The sequence below is a fragment of the Bombina bombina genome, chromosome 5 (assembly GCF_027579735.1).
Source record: "Bombina bombina isolate aBomBom1 chromosome 5, aBomBom1.pri, whole genome shotgun sequence".
NCBI lineage: Eukaryota > Metazoa > Chordata > Amphibia > Anura > Bombinatoridae > Bombina > Bombina bombina.
Window position 1 is genome coordinate 170,668,540 of NC_069503.1, and position 24,403 is coordinate 170,692,942.

Genomic DNA, 24,403 nt, shown 5'->3' on the forward strand with positions numbered 1-24,403 from the left:
CAAGGAGACCCTTTCTCTAACAGTCTTCACACTACACTTGAGGAAACAAGGCGACCCTTTCTCTACACTGCACTTGAGAAAACAAGGCGACCCTTTCACTAACAGCTCTCACACTATACTTGGGTAAACAAGGTGACCTTTTCACAAAGAGTCCTTACACTATACTTGGGGAAACAAGGAGACCCTTTCACTAAATACCCTCACACAACACTTGAGAAAACAAGGTGACCCTTTCTCTAACAGTCATCACACTACACTTGAGGAAACAAGGCACCCTTTCTCTACGCTACACTTGAGAACACAAGGTGACTCTTTCATTACCAGTCCTCAATACACTTGAGAAAACAGACAGTGCTCAAACTACACTTGAGGAAACAAGCGACACTTTCACTAATAGTCCTCACACTACACTTGAGGAAACAAGGCACCCTTTCTCTACGCTACACTTGAGAACACAAGGTGACTCTTTCATTACCAGTCCTCAATACACTTGAGAAAACAAGGTCACCATTTCACTAACAGTCCTCACACTACACTTGAGGAAACAATGTGACCCATTGACTAACAGCCCTCACACTGCACTTGAGGAAACAAGGTGACCCTTTCTCTAACAGTGCTCAAACTACACTTGAGCAAACAAGCAACCCTTTCACTAATAGTCCTCACACTACACTTGAGGAAACACAGTGACCCTTTCTCTACACTGCACTTGAGAAAACAAGGCGACCCTTTCACTAACCGCCTTCACACTATACTTAGGGAAACAAGGTGACCTTTTCACAGAGAGTCCTCACACTACACTTGAGGAAACAAGGGGACCCTTTCTCTACACTGCACTTGAGAAAACAAGGCGACCCTTTCACTAACAGCCCTCACACTATACTTGGGGAAACAAGGTGACCTTTTCACAAAGAGTTCTCACACTATACTTGGGGAAACAAGGTGACCTTTTCACAAAGAGTCCTCACACTACACTTGAGAAAACAAGGCAACCCATTCATTACCAGTCCTCACTACACTTGAAAAAAAAGACAGTGCTCAAACTACACTTGATGAAACAAGCGACCCTTTCTCTAACAGTCCTCACACTACACTTGGGGAAACAAGGTGACCTTTTCACAAAGAGTCTTCACACTTCACTTGAGAAAACAAGGTGACCCTTTCACTAAATACCCTCACACTACACTTGAGAAAACAAGGCGACCCTTTCACTAACCGCCTTCACACTATACTTAGGGAAACAAGGTGACCTTTTCACAGAGAGTCCTCACACTACACTTGAGGAAACAAGGGGACCCTTTCTCTACACTGCACTTGAGAAAACAAGGCGACCCTTTCACTAACAGCCCTCACACTATACTTGGGGAAACAAGGTGACCTTTTCACAAAGAGTTCTCACACTATACTTGGGGAAACAAGGTGACCTTTTCACAAAGAGTCCTCACACTACACTTGAGAAAACAAGGCAACCCATTCATTACCAGTCCTCACTACACTTGAAAAAAAAGACAGTGCTCAAACTACACTTGATGAAACAAGCGACCCTTTCTCTAACAGTCCTCACACTACACTTGGGGAAACAAGGTGACCTTTTCACAAAGAGTCTTCACACTTCACTTGAGGAAACAAGGTGACCCTTTCTCTAACAGTCCTCACACTACACTTGGGGAAACAAGGTGACCTTTTCACAAAGAGTCCTTACACTATACTTGGGGAAACAAGGAGACCCTTTCACTAAATACCCTCACACAACACTTGAGAAAACAAGGTGACCCTTTCTCTAACAGTCCTCACACTACCCTTGAAAAAACAGACAGTGCTCAAACTACACTTGAGGAAACAAGCAACACTTTCACTAATAGTCCTCACACTGCACTTGAGGAAACTAGGCAACCCTTTCTCTACGCTACACTTGAGAACACAAGGTGACTCTTTCATTACCACTCCTCACTACACTTGAGAAAACAAGGCAACCCTTTCTCTAACAATCCTCACACTACACTTGAGAAAACAAGGTGACCATTTCACCAACAGTCCTCACACTACACTTGAGGAAACAACCCTTTCACTAACAATACTTGCACTAGACTTGAGGAAAGAAGCGACTCTTTCACTAACAATCCTCAAACTTGAGGAAACAAGGAGACGCTTTCACTAAATACTCTCACCTCACACTACACTTGAGGAAACAAGGAGACCCTTTCACTAAATACCTTCACACAACACTTGAGAAAACAAGGTGACCCTTTCTCTAACAGTCCTCACACTACACTTGAGGAAACAAGGCTACCATCTCACTAACAGTCCTCACACTACACTTGAGAAAACAAGGTGACCCTTTCACTAAATACCCTCACACTACACTTGAGAAAACAAGGTGACCCTTTCACTAAATACCCTCACACTACACTTGAGAAAACAAGGTGACCCTTTCACTAAATACCCTCACACTACACTTGAGAAAACAAGGTGACCCTTTCACTAAATACCCTCACACTACACTTGAGAAAACAAGGTGACCCTTTCACTAATTACCGTCACACTACACTTGAGAAAACAAGGCAACCATTTCACTAACAGTCCTCACACTACACTTAAGGAAACATTGCAACCATTTCACTAACAGTCCTCACACTACACTTGAGAAAACAAGGAGACCCTTTCACTAACAGTCCTCACACTACACTTGGGGAAACAAGGTGACCCTTTCACTAAATACCCTCACACTACACTTGAGAAAACAAGGTGACCCTTTCACTAATTACCGTCACACTACACTTGAGAAAACAAGGCAACCATTTCACTAACAGTCCTCACACTACACTTAAGGAAACATTGCAACCATTTCACTAACAGTCCTCACACTACACTTGAGAAAACAAGGAGACCCTTTCACTAACAGTCCTCACACTACACTTGAGAAAACAAGGTGACCCTTTCACTAAATACCCTCACACTACACTTGAGAAAACAAGGTGACCCTTTCACTAAATACCCTCACACTACACTTGAGAAAACAAGGTGACCCTTTCACTAAATACCCTCACACTACACTTGAGAAAACAAGGTGACCCTTTCACTAAATACCGTCACACTACACTTGAGAAAACAAGGTGACCCTTTCACTAATTACCGTCACACTACACTTGAGAAAACAAGGCAACCATTTCACTAACAGTCCTCACACTACACTTAAGGAAACATTGCAACCATTTCACTAACAGTCCTCACACTACACTTGAGAAAACAAGGAGACCCTTTCACTAACAGTCCTCACACTACACTTGGGGAAACAAGGAGACCCTTTCATTAAATACCCTAACACTACACTTGAGAAAACAAGGCAACCATTTCACTAACAGTCCTCACACTACACTTAGGGAAACCAGAGTCTGGTGAAAAAACAAAAAAGTACAGCTCCGATTCAGGTCATTTTATTAACAAAACCATTCACAAAATACATGCTCACTTACACTTAAAATCATAAAGTTGCATTCAAGTACTTCACCGGGTTCCATTATGAAGTACTTGAATGCAACATTATGATTTTAAGTGTAAGTGAGCATGTATGTTGTGAATGGTATTGTTAATAAATTATCTGAATCGGAGCTGCGCTTTTTCGTTTTTTCAACAGACTCTGCTTACTTGCATCCTGATTCATTTAAATGCTCATCAAGTATTATGGACTAAGTATCTTTAAAAAATATTTTAAATATGTTTTGCATTGTTCAAATTATTTGTTTATTTGCATTTTTCTGAAAGAATAATGTTATGGTGTACCAGGAGTTATTTTTAGATTTATATGTTCTAGTCACACACATGTTTTTTCCTAGGGCACTTTTAATTGGATAAATTGGATATCAGTGTTAGCGCTTATTAATTATAATGTTTGTTCTTAGAGGAAACCAGGCTACCCTTTCACGAACAATCCTCACACTACACTTGAGGAAACAAGGCGACCCTTTTACTAACAATCCTCACACTACACTTGAGGAAACAAGGCGACCCTTTTACTAACAATCCTCACACTACACTTGAGGAAACAAGGCGACCCTTTTACTAACAATCCTCACACTACACTTGAGGAAACAAGGAGACCCTTTTACTAACAATCCTCACACTACACTTGAGGAAACAAGGAGACCCTTTTACTAACAATCCTCACACTACACTTGAGGAAACAAGGCGACCCTTTTACTAACAATCCTCACACTACACTTGAGGAAACAAGGAGACCCTTTTACTAACAATCCTCACACTACACTTGAGGAAACAAGGAGACCCTTTTACTAACAATCCTCACACTACACTTGAGGAAACAAGGCGACCCTTTTACTAACAATCCTCACACTACACTTGAGGAAACAAGGAGACCCTTTTACTAACAATCCTCACACTACACTTGAGGAAACAAGGAGACCCTTTTACTAGCAATCCTCACACTACACTTGAGGAAACAAGGAGACCCTTTCACTAAATACCCTCACACTACACTTGAGAAAACAAGGTGATTATTTTCTTTCGTAAAATGATGATGGTCCATAGAGCTCCATAACATATGGGATATATTTCTCACCACTAGGAGGAGGTCAATTACCCATATCAACTTAAAATCCCTCCCTCCTCCCTTCTCTCTCCTAGTTTTTCTTGACTTCGTAGGAGATGATTGAGAATAGAAGTTGTTCCAGCTACTTGCTTATGGATTACAAATTGGGAGCTCACACCTATGTGAGACCCAGAGTCCCTGGGGTGTATCGTTTACAAAGAAAACAGAAAAGACTCTTCACAGCGGATGAATGATACAGGGACATAGGAATGTGTGCACAATATTTCCCTAATGGGATTTCAGCCATAACTACCCTCAGGTGTTGCTGAAACTTGTCCCTAGCCTCCTCTTGAGGGACACAGGTTTTTCCTACTGCAATCCTCTGCGGTACTTGATACCTGCACTGGATGGGCTCTCTGCTGGATACTGCTAGAGCTGCATTGCAAAGGATTTGACATGCCTGGTAAGCCAGTGGGGGGGTGCTGTGTAAGGTAAGTGACTACACAGCACACACACAGCCCAGAGGCATAGCCAGGGGACTTAGCTTGCTCTCCTCATGAAACACTTTTTTTTATTCAATTCCCTACCTACCCTATTCTTATCAGGGATATGGCCAAGTAACACTGTTGCACGTCACAACCCTCTGGCAGCTCTGCGGAAATATTTATGGCACTTTTTGCAAAATAGGTGCCTGGCCCTTTAAGAAAACTATTAACTGCTTAGTGCAGTTAGCTGATCAAAAGAGGAAACTCTGGTTGTGCAGGGCAGCATGTTGAGGGAAGAGTATTTATTATGCTTGGTGCACATTATATATAATTGTATTACACTCAAAATGTCTTCTAAGCTTTCTCTGGGGTAAACTGGCTTCTCTGCCATGGTAGCATCGCCCCTCAGCTTCCCAGGCCTTACTATCCACTATTATAGGGCTGTATTTTCTAAAAGCTACTTAATGAGTAATTATTTTTTTTCTAAGCATTTCTCCTTACAAAGCCTGGAAGCATGTATGTGTCATATGAGTTTTCTTAAAGGGACACTGAACCCAATTTTTTTTCTTTCATGATTCAGATAGAGCATGCAATTTTAAGCAACTTTCTAATTTACTCCTATTATCAATTTTTCTTTGTTCTCTTGCTATCTTTATTTTAAAAGCAGGAATGTAGCAGACAGCCCATTTTAGGTTCAGCACCATGGTTAGCGCTTGCTTATTGGAGGCTTAGATTTACCCACCAATAAGCAAGCATAACCCAGGTTCTCAACCAAAAATGGGCCGGCTCCTATGCATCACATTCCTGCTTTTTAAATAAAGATAGCAAGAGAACGAAGAAAATTTGATAATAGGAGTAAATTAAAAAGTTGCTTAAAATTGCCTGCTCTATCTAAATCATGAAAGAAAAAAATTGAGTTTAGTGTCCCTTTAAGCATAGTGTAGAATTTTCACTACCAATTTTGGGCTAAATTACAAGTGGAGCGCTAATTTATCATTTGCCAGTTAACGGGCGCTTTATAAACAACCATCCACCACCAGCTACCGCAAAGTTGCGGCAGCAATTAGCGCTCAGATCTGATCTCTGGTTCATTTTCTAAAAGTGCCCCGAATGCCCTCAAAATAGAGGGTATTATAGTTTTTAAATAAAAAAAAATGAAGCTGCTTTTCTCCAACATTGGTGTGTCCGGTCCACGGCATCATCCATTACTTGTGGGAATATTCTCTTCCCCAACAGGAAATGGCAAAGAGCACAGCAAAAGCTGTCCATATAGCCCCTCCTTGGCTCCGCCCCCCCCCAGTCATTCTCTTTGCCGCTCTGAACAAGTAGCATCTCCACGGAGATGGTGAAGAGTATGTGGTGTTTAGTTGTAGTTTTTTATTCTTCTATCAAGAGTTTGTTATTTTGAAATGGTACTGGTTGTGCTATTTACTCTAAAACAGAAAGAGATGAAGAGTTCTGTTTAAAAGAGGAGTATGATTTTAGCAGCAGTAACTAAAATCAATTGCTGTTCCCACGCAGGACTGTTGAGCCTAGAGAACTTCAGTTGGGGGGAACAGTTTGCAGACTTTTCTGCTCAAGGTATGACTAGCCATTTTTCTAACAAGACTGTGTAATGCTGGAAGGCTGTCATTTTCCCTCATGGGGATCGGTAAGCCATTTTCTTAGATTTAGATAGAATAAAGGGCTTATTATGGGCTAATAACTGGTGGACACTCTTAAGGGCTAAATTGATTGTTTATTTAAGTTATTATTAAGGTTTTGAAGTGGATTTCAAACTTTTTAATATTTGGGGAACGTTTTTTTCGCCAGGCACTAGTTAAGACACCTTCCCAGTCAGGAAGGGCCTTTCTCTGTAGTAGACAGAGCCTCATTTTCGCGCCATTATTGCGCAGTTTCTTTTGAGTGCAGTGCATGCAGCTGCATGTGAGAGGGTCTGGTATCCACAGAAAACGTTCCTAGAAGGCTGGAATTGGTATCGTATACCCCCCTGGGATAAGTGAAGTCGCAGCAAAGGCTGTGGCTGGGACTGTAGTGGGGTTAAATTGCAAACGGCTCCGGTTTCCGCATTTTAAGGGTTAACAGCTGTCACGGTACCAACCGGATACCAAGGGTTAACACCAGGGAACAATGTCCTGCATAGGGAATCAGCAGTTCACAACCCAGCCAGTTTTCAGGTTTTAAACAGAATGACACTTTATTTGAAGGCAGCATACAGATTTATACAGGTTTTTGACCCCCCCACAGATGGGGGTTGAAAGAATGTTGTACATTAGATAAAAGGGAGAAGCGCCCTTGACATGATACAATAGGATTATATTACTTAAACACTTCAACCACAGGACACTCTTGACTCTCCTTATCACTTAGGCGTTTCTCTCTGGGGATGATCAAACAATAGAATGCTAAGCATTAATTAGATTGTAGCTGGAGCCAGCCACTTGTGGTTAGAAAATAAAGTTAACACTTTCAGTCCTGACCGAAGGGTCTGTCACAGACAACCTTTCTTACGTTATAGTCCAGAAGTGGCTAGGTTTGCCACAATGCTCCCCCAGAACCAAGCCGGCATACACAGTCTGATCCCAACGGATCGGCTTGGGGATGTCCGGGGCAACAACTTTCTGCTCAAGTAAGCTACGGGGTGTTCTCCGCCATCTGCTCCAACTTGGCTCAGTACTGCCCCCACCCCAAACATGGAAGCGTCTCTTCCCGGAGGGACTGGGCTTGGGTAGTCACAGGGTTAACATTAGCGGGATCCATGGGAGCATAGGCAGAAACAAGGGGGGCCAAGTCATTTCCAAGGAGAACATCAGCAGGTAAGTCCTTCTTGACCCCCACATTCACAAGTCTAGCGCCCACTCCCCAATCCAAATGTACCCTGGCAACAGGTAGGCGGAACACAGTGCCCCCTGCTACCCTCACAGCCACAGTGTCTCCAGTGTGCTGTTTCTCAGGCACCAAGTTCTCTTGAAGCAAGGTCATGGTAGCACCAGTATCCCGTAGACAACTGACCTCCTTCCCATTCACTTTAACCCGTTGCCGGTTATTCCGGTGGGCAGCTTGCACGGGGTCTGCTTCATGTAGGCTGCCCCAGCATTCTGGCGCCTCTACGTAGCGGGCCACAGGCTGAGGATTATGTGGGATTCCGCCAGCGGGTCTTCTCCAGGACTGTGCTTGATTCGCTGCATTTAGGGGACACTCTGGTCTTTTGTGCCCTAGTTGCTTACATCCAAAGCACCGAATAGGTTGTGAGTAGCCCCGCGAATTGAACCGGGCTCTCTGAGGGTAGTTCGTGGCCGGAGGCCGTGTGGTATAGCGGTGCGCCGGGGGTTGGTAACTGGCAGCTGCTGGGGTGACTGGGGGTCTGTACTCCACTCTAGCAGTGGGCAATCGGTATACTGCTCCCCCTGCCCCTCGTACTGCCACGGATCCGCCAGTGGGTGCTGTATCCGGCACCAAATGGGGAGCTATCAGGGTTAAAGTAGCTCCCGAATCCCGAAGTCCCCGGACCGACATCACCTCATGCAGAATTCCCAGGGGTTCCTCGGCTTGGGTGCTCAACACCTCATGAGCGGCTGGCTCCGTTTGGTAATGGTGAGCAGCCGCCCTTGGGGCCAGGTTCTGTCTGACCTGGTTCCAAGCTTGTCTGCTCCGATTTTGGGTGCACTCACGTGCCATATGTCCCCACTGCTTGCAGGTGTGGCATTGTATATTAGCCCGTCCGTTGTTAGGCTGTAGTCAATGGTGCCTCCTGGCATCAAAATGCTGGTCTGCTAATCTGGCTGCTTCGGTTAAGGTGAGGGGTTTTCGATCTCTCACCCATTCTTGGGCTTCTGGGGACAAGCCGTTAAAGAATTGCTCCAACAGCATCAGTTGTCGCAATTCTTCCATGGTGGTAGCTTGGCTGGCCTGTATCCACCCCTGAGATGCTTGATCCAGCTTGTGGGCCCACTCTGCATGGGAATCTCTTTCTGGCTTGCGCAGGCCTCTAAACTTGCGCCGGTATGCCTCTGAGGTAATGGCATATCTTTCCAAGATCGCTCTCTTCACTTTAGCGTAATCCTTGCTGTCCTCCCTGGGTACAGCGCGATACGCTTCCGCTGCCCTACCGGCTAGCTTGCCTGCTAGCACCGGCACCCATACGGACTGCTCCAAATCATGTAACTCGCACAGTCTCTCAAAATCCTGTAAATACCCATCAATCTCATCCTTCTCCTCACAAAACATTTTAAATGCATGGTATGGGATTTTGGGTCTTACTGGGTTGCTGAGTGCGTCCAAAATGGATTCTGCTCGGGAGGATGCATTCCGCGGACTGTGTGCCATCACGTACTCCTGCACATCTGCCATTACCACGGATAGCATATCCCGTGGTACAGGTTGGGGTAAAAATTCCAGCCTGGTCCTCATTTCCCTCTGGTATAGGGTCTCCTCCATGGCTGCTGGAGGCGTAGCGCTGCGAGCTCTGTCTCCCTCCATCAGCTCAGCAATTAATATAGCCTTGGGTTTGCTGCTGCCTATCTTTCCCCTGGCTTCTAGCAGTTCCTTTTACGTTTGTCTCTTTAGCTTAGAATAATCCATCTCCATTCACTTCGGTCCCTGGTACTCCTTCCATCTTAGTCAGTATTGTAGTAATCCCCCTCTTCCTGAGGTTACTGGCTTGTGTAGTTGCTCTTCTGGGCGATAAGGTTCATTCCGTCGCTTGCCACCAATTGTCACGGTACCAACCGGATACCAAGGGTTAACACCAGGGAACAATGTCCTGCATAGGGAATCAGCAGTTCACAACCCAGCCAGTTTTCAGGTTTTAAACAGAATGACACTTTATTTGAAGGCAGCATACAGATTTATACAGGTTTTTGACCCCCCCACAGATGGGGGTTGAAAGAATGTTGTACATTAGATAAAAGGGAGAAGCGCCCTTGACATGATACAATAGGATTATATTACTTAAACACTTCAACCACAGGACACTCTTGACTCTCCTTATCACTTAGGCGTTTCTCTCTGGGGATGATCAAACAATAGAATGCTAAGCATTAATTAGATTGTAGCTGGAGCCAGCCACTTGTGGTTAGAAAATAAAGTTAACACTTTCAGTCCTGACCGAAGGGTCTGTCACAGACAACCTTTCTTACGTTATAGTCCAGAAGTGGCTAGGTTTGCCACAACAGCTTCAAAATTGTGGTGAAAATTTGGTAAAGTTTGGATAATTCCTTCATAGTTTTTCACATATTCAGTAAAAAAGTGTGCCCTGTTTAACATTTAAAGAGACAGTAACGGTTTTGTTTAAAAACGTTTTTTGTGCTTTATTAACCAGCTTAAGCCTGTTTAACATGTCTGTACCTTCAGATAAGTCATGTTCTGTATGTATGGAGGCCAAGGTGGTTACTCCTTCAAATGTATGTGATAATTGTGCCATGGCGTCCAAACAAAGTAAGGACAGTACTGTCACATTTAGTAAGGTTGCCCAGGATGATTCCTCAGATGAAGGAAGTAGGGATAGTTCTGCATCCTCTCCTTCTTTGTCTATACCAGTTATGCCAGCGCAGGCGACCCCTAGTACTTCTAGCGCGCCAATGCTTGTTACTATGCAATAATTGACGGCAGTAATGGATAACTCCATAGCTAATATTCTATCCAAAATGCCAGCATTTCAGAGAAAGCGCGATTGCTCAGTTTTAAACACTGTAGAGCAGGAGGGCGCTGATGATAATTTATCTGTCATACCCTCCCACCAGTCTGAAGTGGCAGTGAGGGAGGGTTTGTCAGATGGAGAAATTTCTGATACAGGAAAAATTTCTCAGCAGGCAGAACCTGATGTTGTGACATTTAAATTTAAATTAGAGCATCTCCGCGCATTACTTAAGGAGGTGCTATCTACTCTGGATGATTGTGACAATCTGGTCATCCCAGAAAAGTTGTGCAAGATGGACAAGTTCCTAGAGGTCCCGGTGCACCCTGATGCCTTTCCGATACCTAAAAGGGTGGCGGACATAGTGAATAAGGAGTGGGAGAAGCCAGGCATACCTTTTGTCCCTCCTCCTATATTTAAGAAATTGTTCCCCATGGTCGACCCCAGGAAGGACACATGGCAAACAGTCCCTAAGGTCGAGGGGGCGGTTTCTACACTAGCCAAACGCACGACGATTCCCATTGAGGACAATTGTGCTTTCAAAGATCCTATGGATAAAAAATTGGAGGGCTTGCTTAAAAAGATTTTTGTACAGCAAGGATACCTCCTTCAACCTATTTCGTGCATTATTCCTGTCACTACAGCGGCGTGGTTCTGGTTCGAGGAACTGGAAAAGTCGCTCAGTAGGGAGACTCCATATGAGGAAGTCATGGACAGAATTCATGCACTTAAGTTAGCTAATTCCTTTATTTTAGACGCCGCTTTGCAGTTAGCGAAATTAGCGGTGAAAAATTTGCAATTATGGCGCGTAGAGCGCTCTGGCTGAAGTCTTGGTCGGCGGATGTATCTTCCAAGACAAAATTGCTTAATATTCCTTTCAAAGGTAAGACCCTTTTTGGGCCAGAATTGAAGGAAATTATTTCAGATATCACTGGGGGAAAGGGCCATGCCCCACAAGATAGGCCTTTCAAGGCTAAGAATAAGTCCAATTTTCGTTCCTTTCGCAACTTCAGGAACGGACCGGCTTCTAACTCTGCAGCCTCTAGACAAGAGGGTAACGCTTCCCAGACTAAACCAGCTTGGAAACCAATGCAAGGCTGGAACAAGGGTAAACAGGCCAAGAAGCCTGCTGCTGCTACCAAAACAGCATGAAGGGGTAGCCCCCGATCCGGGACCGGATCTAGTAGGGGGCAGACTCTCTCTCTTTGCTCAGGCTTGGGCAAGAGATGTTCAGGATCCCTGGGCACTAGAAATAGTCTCTCAGGGTTATCTTCTAGAATTCAAGGAACTACCCCCAAGGGGAAGGTTCCACATTTCTCACTTATCTTCAATCCAAATAAAGAGACAGGCATTCTTACATTGTGTAGAAGACCTGTTAAAGATGGGAGTGATAGACCCAGTTCCAACTGTGGAACAAGGTCAGGGGTTTTACTCAAATCTGTTTGTAGTTCCCAAAAAAGAGGGAACTTTCAGACCAATTCTGGATTTAAAAATTCTAAACAAATTTCTCAGAGTTCCATCGTTCAAAATGGAAACCATTCGAACAATTTTACCTGCAATCCAGGAGGGTCAATATATGACTACCGTGGATTTAAAGGATGCGTATCTACATATTCCTATCCACAAAGATCATCATCAGTTCCTAAGGTTCGCCTTTCTGGACAAACATTATCAGTTCGTGGCTCTTCCATTCGGACTAGCCACTGCTCCCAGAATTTTCACAAAAGTGCTCGGGTCCCTTCTAGCGGTTCTAAGACCAAGGGGCATTGCAGTAGCACCTTACCTGGACGACATTCTAATTCAAGCGTCGTCTCTTTCCAAGGCAAAGGCTCATACAGACATCGTTCTAGCCTTTCTCAGATCTCACGGGTGGAAGGTGAACGTAGAAAAGAGTTCCCTGTATCCGTCGACAAGAGTTCCCTTTTTGGGAACAATAATAGATTCTTTAGAAATGAAGATCTTCCTGACAGAAGTCAGAAAGTCAAAGCTTCTAAACGCTTGTCAAGTTCTTCACTCTATTCTGCAGCCTTCCATAGCTCAGTGCATGGAAGTAGTAGGATTGATGGTTGCAGCAATGGACATAGTTCCTTTTGCTTGAATTCATCTAAGACCATTACAACTGTGCATGCTCAAGCAGTGGAATGGGGATTATACAGACTTGTCTCCAAAGATTCAAGTAGACCAGATAACCAGAGACTCACTCCGTTGGTGGTTGTCCCAGGATCACCTGTCTCAGGGAATGAGTTTCCGCAGACCATAGTGGGTCATTGTCACGACCGACGCCAGTCTATTAGGCTGGGGCGCGGTCTGGGACTCCCTGAAAGCTCAGGGTCTATGGTCTCGGGAAGAGTCTCTTCTTCTGATAAACATCCTGGAATTGAGAGCGATATTCAATGCTCTCCAGGCTTGGCCTCAACTAGCGAAGGCCGGATTCATAAGATTCCAGTCGGACAACATGACGACTGTAGCTTACATCAATCATCAGGGGGGAACAAAGAGTTCCTTGGCGATGAGAGAGGTATCCAAAATCATCAAATGGGCGGAGGATCACTCTTGCCACCTATCTGCAATCCACATCCCAGGAGTAGACAACTGGGAGGCGGATTACCTGAGTCGTCAGACTTTACATCCGGGCGAGTGGGAACTCCACCCGGAGGTGTTTGCCCAGTTGACTCAATTATGGGGCATTCCAGACATGGATCTGATGGCGTCCCGTCAGAACTTCAAGGTTCCTTGCTACGGGTCCAGATCCAGGGATCCCAAGGCGATTCTAGTGGATGCATTAGTGGCGCCTTGGTCGTTCAACCTAGCTTATACGTTTCCACCGTTTCCTCTCCTCCCCAGGCTTGTAGCCAGGATCACATAGGAGAAGGCCTCTGTGATTCTGATAGCTCCTGCGTGGCCGCGCAGTACTTGGTATGCAGACCTGGTGAATATGTCATCGGCTCCACCATGGAAGCTACCTTTGAGACAGGATCTTCTAATACAAGGTCCATTCGAACATCCAAATCTAGTTTCTCTACAGCTGACTGCTTGGAAATTGAACGTTTGATCTTATCCAAGCGTGGGTTTTCAGATTCTGTGATAGATACTCTGGTCCAAGCCAGAAAACCTGTGACTAGAAAGATTTACCATAAAATATGGAAAAGATATATCTGTTGGTGTGAATCCAAGGGATTCTCCTGGAGTAAGATTAAAATTCCTAAGATCCTCTCCTTTCTTCAAGAAGGTTTGGATAAGGGATTGTCAGCGAGTTCTCTAAAAGGACAGATTTCTGCTTTATCTGTCTTGTTACACAAACGACTGGCAGCTGTGCCAGATGTACAAGCTTTTGTACAGGCCTTGGTCAGAATCAAGCCTGTTTACAGACCTTTGACTCTTCCTTGGAGTCTAAATTTAGTTCTTTCAGTTCTTCAAGGGGTTCCGTTTGAACCCTTACATTCCATAGATATCAAGTTACTATCTTGGAAAGTTCTGTTTTTGGTTGCTATTTCTTCTGCAAGAAGAGTGTCTGAATCATCTGCTCTGCAGTGTAACCCACCCTATCTGGTGTTCCATTCAGATAAGGTCATTTTGCGTACTAAGCCTGGTTTTCTTCCGAAGGTTGTTTCCAACAGGAATATTAACCAGGAAATAGTTGTTCCTTCTCTGTGTCCGAATCCAGTTTCTAAGAAGGAACGTTTGTTACACAATTTAGATGTAGTTCGTGCTTTAAAGTTCTATTTAGAAGCAACTAAGGATTTTAGACAAACCTCATCTTTGTTTGTCGTTTACTCTGGTAAGAGGAGAGGACAAAAAGCTACGGCTACCTCTCTGTCTTTCTGGCTGAAAAGCATTATCCGATTGGCTTATGAGACTGCCGGACGGCAGCCTCCTGAACGAATCACTGCTCACTCCACTAGAGCTGTGGCTTCCACATGGGCCTTCAAGAACGAGGCTTCTGTTGATCAGATATGTAAGGCAGCGACTTGGTCTTCTCTGCACACTTTTGCCAAATTTTACAAATTTGATACTTTTGCTTCTTCGGAGGCTGTTTTTGGGAGAAAGGTTTTGCAAGCCTTGGTGCCTTCCGTTTAGGTGACCTGATTTGCTCCCTCCCTTCATCCGTGTCCTAAAGCTTTGGTATTGGTTCCCACAAGTAATGGATGACACCGTGGACCGGACACACCAATGTTGGAGAAAACAGAATTTATGCTTACCTGATAAATTACTTTCTCCAACGGTGTGTCCGGTCCACGGCCCGCCCTGGTTTTTCTTTCTCTATACACTACAGTCACCACGGCACCCTATAGTTTCTCCTTTTTTTCTCCTAACCGTCGGTCGAATGACTGGGGGGGCGGAGCCAAGGAGGGGCTATATGGACAGCTTTTGCTGTGCTCTTTGCCATTTCCTGTTGCGGAAGAGAATATTCCCACAAGTAATGGATGACGCCGTGGACCGGACACACCGTTGGAGAAAGTAATTTATCAGGTAAGCATAAATTCTGTTTTTTTCTTAATAAAAAACAACTGCACCTAGACAGTTTTAAGGGGTTAAAGTCTCGGCGGGTGTGGAGTGTTAAAAAAAAAAAAAAAACCCTGAAAAGTGCCTTTACATTGTGGTCTATGGGAACTGTGTGTTCCCTGTAAATATATATTTATGTGTATTTAACATTTGCTGCCATCGCTGTGCTACTTACCCCCCTTCAATGCGCGAGGTTCTCATGCCATGTCTCACGGTATGAGAATGAGGCTCCCATAGGAGCCTATGGAAGCATGCTCTCATGAGCGCAATGCTACCCAGCAATGCGAGCTGTCAACTTGTAATACCAGTGCACATTAGTGTACGCTGGTATTAGTGGAAAACTAATATCACTTATATATGTGTACAGGGAGTGCAGAATTATTAGGCAAATGAGTATTTTGACCACATCATCCTCTTTATGCATGTTGTCTTACTCCAAGCTGTATAGGCTCGAAAGCCTACTACCAATTAAGCATATTAGGTGATGTGCATCTCTGTAATGAGAAGGGGTGTGGTCTAATGACATCAACACCCTATATCAGGTGTGCATAATTATTAGGCAACTTCCTTTCCTTTGGCAAAATGGGTCAAAAGAAGTACTTGACAGGCTCAGAAAAGTCAAAAATAGTGAGATATCTTGCAGAGGGATGCAGCACTCTTAAAATTGCAAAGCTTCTGAAGCGTGATCATCGAACAATCAAGCGTTTCATTCAAAATAGTCAACAGGGTCGCAAGAAGCGTGTGGAAAAACCAAGGCGCAAAATAACTGCCCATGAACTGAGAAAAGTCAAGCGTGCAGCTGCCAAGATGCCACTTGCCACCAGTTTGGCCATATTTCAGAGCTGCAACATCACTGGAGTGCCCAAAAGCACAAGGTGTGCAATACTCAGAGACATGGCCAAGGTAAGAAAGGCTGAAAGACGACCACCACTGAACAAGACACACAAGCTGAACCGTCAAGACTGGGCCAAGAAATATCTCAAGACTGATTTTTCTAAGGTTTTATGGACTGATGAAATGAGAGTGAGTCTTGATGGGCCAGATGGATGGGCCCGTGGCTGGATTGGTAAATGGCAGAGAGCTCCAGTCCGACTCAGACGCCAGCAAGGTGGAGGTGGAGTACTGGTTTGGGCTGGTATCATCAAAGATGAGCTTGTGGGGCCTTTTCAGGTTGAGGATGGAGTCAAGCTCAACTCCCAGTCCTACTGCCAGTTTCTGGAAGACACCTTCTTCAAGCAGTGGTACAGGAAGAAGTCTGCATCCTTCAAGAAAAACATGATTTTCATGCAGGACAATGATCCATCACACGCGTCCAAGTACTCCACAGCGTGGCTGGCAAGAAAGGGTATAAAAGAAGAAAATCTAATGACATGGCCTCCTTGTTCACCTGATCTGAACCCCATTGAGAACCTGTGGTCCATCATCAAATGTGAGATTTACAAGGAGGGAAAACAGTACACCTCTCTGAACAGTGTCTGGGAGGCTGTGGTTGCTGCTGCACGCAATGTTGATGGTGAACAGATCAAAACACTGACAGAATCCATGGATGGCAGGCTTTTGAGTGTCCTTGCAAAGAAAGGTGGCTATATTGGTCACTGATTTGTTTTTGTTTTGTTTTTGAATGTCAGAAATGTATATTTGTGAATGTTGAGATGTTATATTGGTTTCACTGGTAAAAATAAATAATTGAAATGGGTATATATTTGTTTTTTGTTAAGTTGCCTAATAATTATGCACAGTAATAGTCACCTGCACACACAGATATCCCCCTAAAATAGCTATAACTAAAAACAAACTAAAAACTACTTCCAAAACTATTCAGCTTTGATATTAATGAGTTTTTTGGGTTCATTGAGAACATGGTTGTTGTTCAATAATAAAATTAATCCTCAAAAATACAACTTGCCTAATAATTCTGCACTCCCTGTATAGATTTATATTGTACCAAACAAATTCAGACATATGTATTTATGAATAAATAGACCATATTCTGTTATGTGCAGAACATTGGAATGTGAAATATTTATATTTTCATGTCGGTGTATCGCAAATGAGAATATGCGATTGGGTTTGCGCGAGAGTGGGTGGCGGGTTAGGGGGTTTTTTCCCACTTTTTTTCTCCATTGACTTCTATTTGGCTTTTTGCACTTGTCAGGTTAGTGCAAGAGCAAAAACAGTTTCTTTTCAACTTGTAATCTAGCCCTATATTTTCTATGCTATGAGTGTACACAATAATATAATATATGCTTCTCTAGGTATATACCTTTCATGCATATTTAATTCCAAAAGCAGTCATACAGGATTTTTCTGTATTTTTCTTTAAGTGAGTGAGTTAATACTGTGTGAAAGAATTGAAATAAGCCATGTTGTGTCCGAGAAAAAAAAAAGGAAAGAAAGAAGAAAAAAGAGAGCAGAGAAAAAAAAAGACTGAGGAAAGGCCCCAATCGCTAGATCCTTATTTGAACTCTTTTTTACAGGTTCTGTTAACCAACACATTTAAACATAGAAATGCATCAATACAATTTATACACCTTTTGTACCCAAACATAAACCAGCAAGTTAATAAGACATTGTGCATCAAAATTGTCCTAACAGTGTCCAGACAGGTAACAGAGAATGAACAGTTAAGTAAGGCATCCTATATTGCACTATTGCTTGTGGGGTGTCGGAGCCTCAATGAATTTGAGGTGCTCTTGGTTGGAGTTGTATCCTCCCTATTTAAGGATAGTCAAACCATCACAGGGGTACAAATGTGGTAGTTACAAGGCTGAAGCCGCCTACACTGGCCGTCCAACACTGCTGCACTCTTTCCACCTGTTCTCGCTCTAACCCACAGGCGTCGCGGCTTTGCACACTCCAGTCCTCAAGGGGACCCTCTGATGGATCTGTGCTGTTGCCCGCTTACCAGCCACCGGTCTGAGTATTTGCGCTGCCTCAGTGTTCCCTTACTTCTAGACAGGGCAGGGCTTAGGTATGCCTCTGTGGGATCTAGTTTACAGCACCACCCGTAAGCTGGGCAAGGGTGTGCTTGGAAACAAAATGCTCTTGCGACGAGCTGTTCTCCGGGGGCAAAAACAGGCAGATAAACCCCAAGGATATGCTTGTAGAAAGGGGTAAGCTGGAACTTGGTTCTCTCCCACTTAGAGCGACGCCCTCAGCCGCCTGCTCGTTGCTCCTCCCCTTCTGAATCCTGCAGGATTTCTCCTGTAATTTAGTACAACAGTGGAGATACATTATAGATAAAATCTATTGATATCTCTTTTATACCTGTATTATGTGTAATTTATATCTAAGCACAACGTTTAGATTATGCAAAACTGAACATTGATCATGAACATTTTCATTAACAGTGGAGATAAGATCTATTAGTATCTTTTTTAAACCTTAAACTGAGAGAAGGGAGGTGGGAGGGATTTTAAGCTCTGATACTGGGTTATTTACTGCCTCCTCGTGGCGGTAAATATATCTCATGTTATGGAAGACTGTGGAACATCAGCATTCCAAAAGAAAATAATTTATCAGGTACACATTAATTTTGTTTCTCTAACAGTCCTCACACTACACTTGAGGAAACAAGGTGACCCTTTCTCTAACAGTCCTCACACTACACTTGAGAAAACAAGGTGACCCTTTCTCTAACAGTCCTCACACTACACTTGAGAAAACAAGGTGACCCTTTCTCTAACAGTCCTCACACTACACTTGAGAAAACAAGGTGACCCTTTCTCTAACAGTCCTCACACTACACTTGAGAAAACAAGGTGACCCTTTCTCTAACAGTCCTGCAGGTGAATAAAATACTGGTAGACCCGTCCTTTGATATAGTTTGAGTCTTAGATCTATGGTAGCTATAAGGTCATTAAATCTTCATATTTTGAAGTCTGAAACTAATCTGTATAGATATGCAGAGACAGCCATTGACATGCTTGAAAAGTAAAAAAAGAGAGATAATCTTTTACAGTATTTATGTTTAAAAATATATACAATATATTACTAGACCATGTGACTAAAAATGATCATTGTTTATCCACTTTGGTTATATTGAAGGGACACTGAACCCAAATTTTTTCTTTCATGATTCAGATAGAGCATGCAATTTTAAACAACTTTCTAATTTACTCCTATTATCACATTTTCTTCATTCTCTTGGTATCTTTATTTGAAAAGCAAGAATGTAAGTTTAGATGCCGGCCCATTTTTGGTGAACAACCTGAGTTGTTCTTGCCGATTGGTGGATTAATTTAACCGACCAATAAACAAGTGCTGTTCAGGGTCTGAACCAAAAAATAGCTTAGATGCCTTTTTTTCAAATAAAGATAGCAAGAGAACAAAGAAAAATTGATAATAGGAGTAAATTAGAAAGTTGCTTAAAATTGCATGCTCTATCTGAATCACAAAACAAAAAAATTGGGTTCAGTGTCCGTTTAAGTGAAACATTGCTTTTCAGTAGCATGTATTGCAATTTTGTATATACTTTTTATTTTTTAATGTTGCAGCTTGGGTTGTGGCATTGGATATGGCTATTTACACAGGATTCCCTCACTGCCGGGTTCACCAGAGAAAACGTCAGAGATAAAGCCTCTTTTACCGTTACCAACTGAGACAGAGCCTTTGGTAGCGCCATCTAATGGATATGAGGAGGTATAACATTTTATTTATTTTGGTAATGTATATAGCTATTACTAGATGAATCTTATATTTTATTTGTAGCCAGATATTTGTAAAGTATATACTAACAATGTATGTTAATTTAATAATAAAATGATGACCCTGGGCCAGTACAAAACTGTATCTGACTTAGGAGTGGCATTGTGTTTTGGTTTTTGAGTAGACTTTAACCATATGTTTAAAAGGACAAAACTGCAAAAATGATCCAATGTGTTAGAGGTTTTTTTTTTATTGTACTGTTGTCTGCATACAACTATGTGTTGTACCCCTGCAAACTGGTAAAACACGTAGTTAAAGTCCGCTCCAGAGGAGCAATGCACTACAGGGGGCCTAGTTGAACATATCTGGTGAGCCATTGACAAAAGGCGTATGTGTGTAGCCAGCAATTATCAGCTAGCTCACAGTAGTGCATGTAATCCTACATATATGAGCTTTTCACCACAGGATATAAAGAGAATGAAGTAAATGAACCTAGTTAGAGCATTTTCTATGTTACTGTTATGCAGGGGTCAAGTCCTACAAAAAAAAAGTGTTATATATTGTGTATATATATATATCTACACACACACTGTATTTATATGTATATAATCTATACACTTTGATTAATGAAAGCAAATTAAATCCAATGAAGGGTTGAATGGTCGCCTTTGGGCCTGAGAATCCTCCTCTGTCACAGATTCTCAACCACCTAAGGTGCAATAGTCCTATTTTTGCCGAGGGGAGCTAAGTAACCCCAGTGCAAGCCACACAGAGATGTAAGAACCATGTGTAATAAAAGATAATATTCAAAACAGGGGTGATAACACAGCAGGACCACAACAAGCTTGTATTAAGTGTATTGTAGGAAGTGTTACTGCCCATTACTAGAGGATTGTTCTATCCCTCTAACCAGACTGTGTTCCAGCTCCTCCTCCAGCAGCAGCAGTGTTTACTGAAGTGTTTCTGTCCTCTGTCCAGAGGGAACTTTGTTCCTCCTGCAAAAATAGTGCAGGAACTCCGTTCCCATGCGTTCCCGCCTGACTTGACCCCTGCTATTATGTCACTTTATTGGACAACAGCCAGTAGTGAAAAAGAGGGCTGGAAAACTGTATCCAGCTTGTGCAACTAAATACAACAAAAACAATAATGTGCACTAACTGATCAGTTCAAACAAGTTTTAAAATGATTGTAGTATAAAACCGTGTCACTGTAATATGTTATGGTGGGGAGTTTTGTAACTCTTTTCTTTTCTTGTAAGGCTCCTCTCATGGCCGCTGCAGAACAATCTGAATCTGCAGACGACGCTCTCAACTTAATTGACGTGACAGAGAGAGAAATACCCAGCAATACAGCAGAAGGAGCGCTCATTCTCCCCCCACCTGTGCAGAGAGTTATGGACCCAGGTATGCTTTTTGTTCATTAAACGGACATTAAAATAAAAATGTAAAGGTTCATAAGTGCGAAAAGAAAATGCTTTAATATGTTGAGCATTTAATTATCGCACTGTTTCTTGTAACTGTGTGTTTAACCCCTGCAAAAAAGTCAGCTACAGTGCAGTATGGCAGTACTGGGACCTATCTGATGAGCCAGTGACAAGATGCATATATGTGTAGCCACCAATCACCAGCTAGCTCCCAGTGTGCTTTGCTGCTCCTTAGCCTATCTAGGTATGATTTCTAACTAAGGATATAAAGTAAACAAAGAACATTTGGCAATTAAATAAAATTAGTCTCATAAAAATGCAGCTGTATCTGAATCATGATTTTTTTTTTCCTTCATGTGTCTAATTTAATTGTGGATAGTATAAAACACTTTGTATCATACATTAGTTATTTTTCCTCCACTTCCTGTAAACTCTGGGGGGGGGGGGGAACCCCACTGCGCCCAGACAGGCTAGAATGTAACCAGAAAGCTCTTTCCCTGCAACATCCTTCACAGTGATTGTTTGATAAGTTCAGCATTTATATCTGTCCTTAACTAGCCATAGAAGTGGTGGTGAAAAAGACCCTGGGCAGCAAATCAATGCAAAGTTTGCTAAGAAAGTGACAGTTTTTTAAACATTTAGGGCCAGATTACCCGGACAAGGACTGGATATGTTATTATTTACTATTTTTGGATGGGGTCAGCATTTGTCCTTTTATCCGGTTAACACACGGACAAGGACTGTTACTTTTGTTGCGCACATAGTTTTTTCCCACTGTTGCGGCACTTCTATGAATGTAATGGCCGCCGGGAACGCCAATGACTAAGGAGGCTGGTTACTTCAGAAGCGGCAAGGCTGGTTTTGCACGCCTTCCGGACTCATTTCCTGTGAGTTCCGGAATAGAGTCACTTGTTAGTTGCGGCTCTGCTAAGGGAAAGCGCAAGTTATCTACGATCGCAAAGCCGTTTGATGGACAGTTCTGGATTGAGATCCGGATTGTTTATATCACAGTTTGCCTGCGTCCAGCAGGAAAGGTAGGCACTTCAGCATAGTAGCTGTGGTGTAGAGACTGTCTGGGGGTTTATCAGGACGCTGCTCCGTAGTTAAGTTTTTTTTCCACAAATATAAAAATGTAAAGAGACAGTATTGTTTTTGTGCAGTGTTAATTTCCAGGGGAAATCAAAGCAGTTTTATTTTTATTTATTTATTTTTTCTCTTTTTCCCTTCCTTTTTGGTCAAAGATCAAGAGGCCTTACAATATGTACAAGTAGCTTGTGTTTTGTCTCCCAGGTGGAACCACCAAATCCTTTTTGTTCTTCATGTATTGAAAGAACATTGTGTTATAGGGATAAGCTTTTTGAGCCTGAGCTATCATTAACTAAGGCAGATGCTGTTCAGGGGTCTCCTGTACCAGATATGCCGCAGCTTCTCCTCAAGCTTCCCAACCTTTTTCGTCCACACATGCAGTGCCCTGCGTTTCCTCTCATGCTCCTTTTGGAGTTACTTTGCAAGATACTGCTGCCCAGGTATCCTCTGAGGTATCTGAGGCGCTGTCGATTTTTCCCATGCTGCAGGGAAAGCGCAAGAGGAAATTTAAAGAATCAGTGAGCAAGGTTTCTGATCCTGTTGTGGCTACTCAAGTGCTTCCTCTCAGAAGTCTGGAGAGGAAGACACTTTGGTAGCATCTGAGGGTGAAATCTCAGGTTCAGACAGTGTAATTCCTTCTTCTGATGCCGAAGTTGTATCCTTCAGTTTTTAGCTGGGGCACCTCCGTCTGTTACTTAAAGAGGTTTTGGCTACATTGGATGACTCCGATACGACTTTCGTAATCAATCCTAAGAAGTCTAGTAGACTGAACAAGTACTTTGATGTTTCCTCCGCTGTGGAGGTATTCCTTGTACCAGACCGTGCTACAGAGATTATTGCACGGGAGGGTCTGCAATGGCAGTCTGCGGTGTGTATTGCTACTGTCACCAGCTCGGCAGCCTACTGGTTTGGTTCGTTGCCTGATTCTATTCAGACAGATACTCCTCTTGAGAAAATCCAGGATAGGATTAAGGCTCTTAAGTTGGCCAATTCCTTTATCACGGAGTCATTAAGTTGGGAGCAAAGATTTCTGGCTTTGCTGTACTGGCTCGCATAGCCTTATCGTTGAAATCCTGGTCTGCGGATGTTTCATCTAAGTCCAAACTTTTGGCGATTCCCTACAAAGGTAAGACCTTGTTTGGGCTGGGCTTGGCCGAAATTATTTCTGATATTTCAGGAGGAAAAGGTAATTTCCTCCCTCAGGATAAGAGGAATAGACAGAAAGAGCGTCAGAGTAATTTTCGTTCTTTTCGAAACTTTAAAGGTAAGCCTCCCCCCCCCTCTTCCAAGCAGGAACCAAGCCTTCCTGGAAGTCTAATCAGTCTTGGAACAAGGGGAAGCAATCTAAGAAGCCCGCAAATGATTCAAAGTCAGCATGAAGGGCCTGCCCCCGATCCGGAAAAGGATCCAGTAGGGGGCGGACTTTCTTTATTCGCTCAGGCCTGGATTCTGGATGTTCCGGATCCCTGGGCGGTGGACATTGCATCCCAGGGGTACAAACTAGAGTTCAAGACTTTTCCTCCCAGAGACAGGTTCCTCCACTCAAGATTATCTGTAGACCAGATAAATAGTTTGTGGTTCCCTAGAAAGAGGGAACTTTCAGACCAATTTTAGACCTAAGATTTCTAAACAAGTTTTGTTAGAGTACCGTCCTTCAAGATGGAAACTATATGTTCCATTCTTCCCTTGGTTCAAGAGGGTCAGTTCATGACAACCATAGACCTAAAGAATGCATACCTTTATGTTCCCATCCACAGGGATCATCACAAGTTTCTGAGATTCGCTTATCTAGTCAAGCACTTTCAGTTTGTGGCTCTTACATTCGGCCTTGTCACAGCTCCCAGAATTTTCTCAAAGGTCCTGGGGGCTCTGGTGGCGGTAATCTGGTCTCGGGGCATGGCAGTGGCGCCATATCTGGATGACATTCTAGTTCAGGCGCAGTCTTTTCAACAAACAAACTCTCATAGGGAGATCGTGTTGTCTTCCCTTCGGTCCCACAGATTGAAGGTGAATCTGGGAAAGAGTTCCTTGGTTCCAACTACAAGAGTAGTGTTCTTGGGGACCATATTAGATTCCCT

The 24,403-nt window shown here is 43.2% G+C and overlaps 1 protein-coding gene across 1 annotated transcript in view; it reads left to right on the plus strand.

The window, feature by feature from the left end:
• The window catches only part of GORASP1 (golgi reassembly stacking protein 1), a 155,261-nt gene that overhangs the window by 105,664 nt on the left and 25,194 nt on the right, over window positions 1-24,403 (plus strand). The window contains exons 6-7 of the mRNA XM_053713785.1: window positions 19,666-19,810; window positions 21,075-21,219. Of these exons, the coding sequence (XP_053569760.1) occupies window positions 19,666-19,810; window positions 21,075-21,219 (290 nt within the window). The remainder of the gene's footprint in view (window positions 1-19,665; window positions 19,811-21,074; window positions 21,220-24,403) is intronic.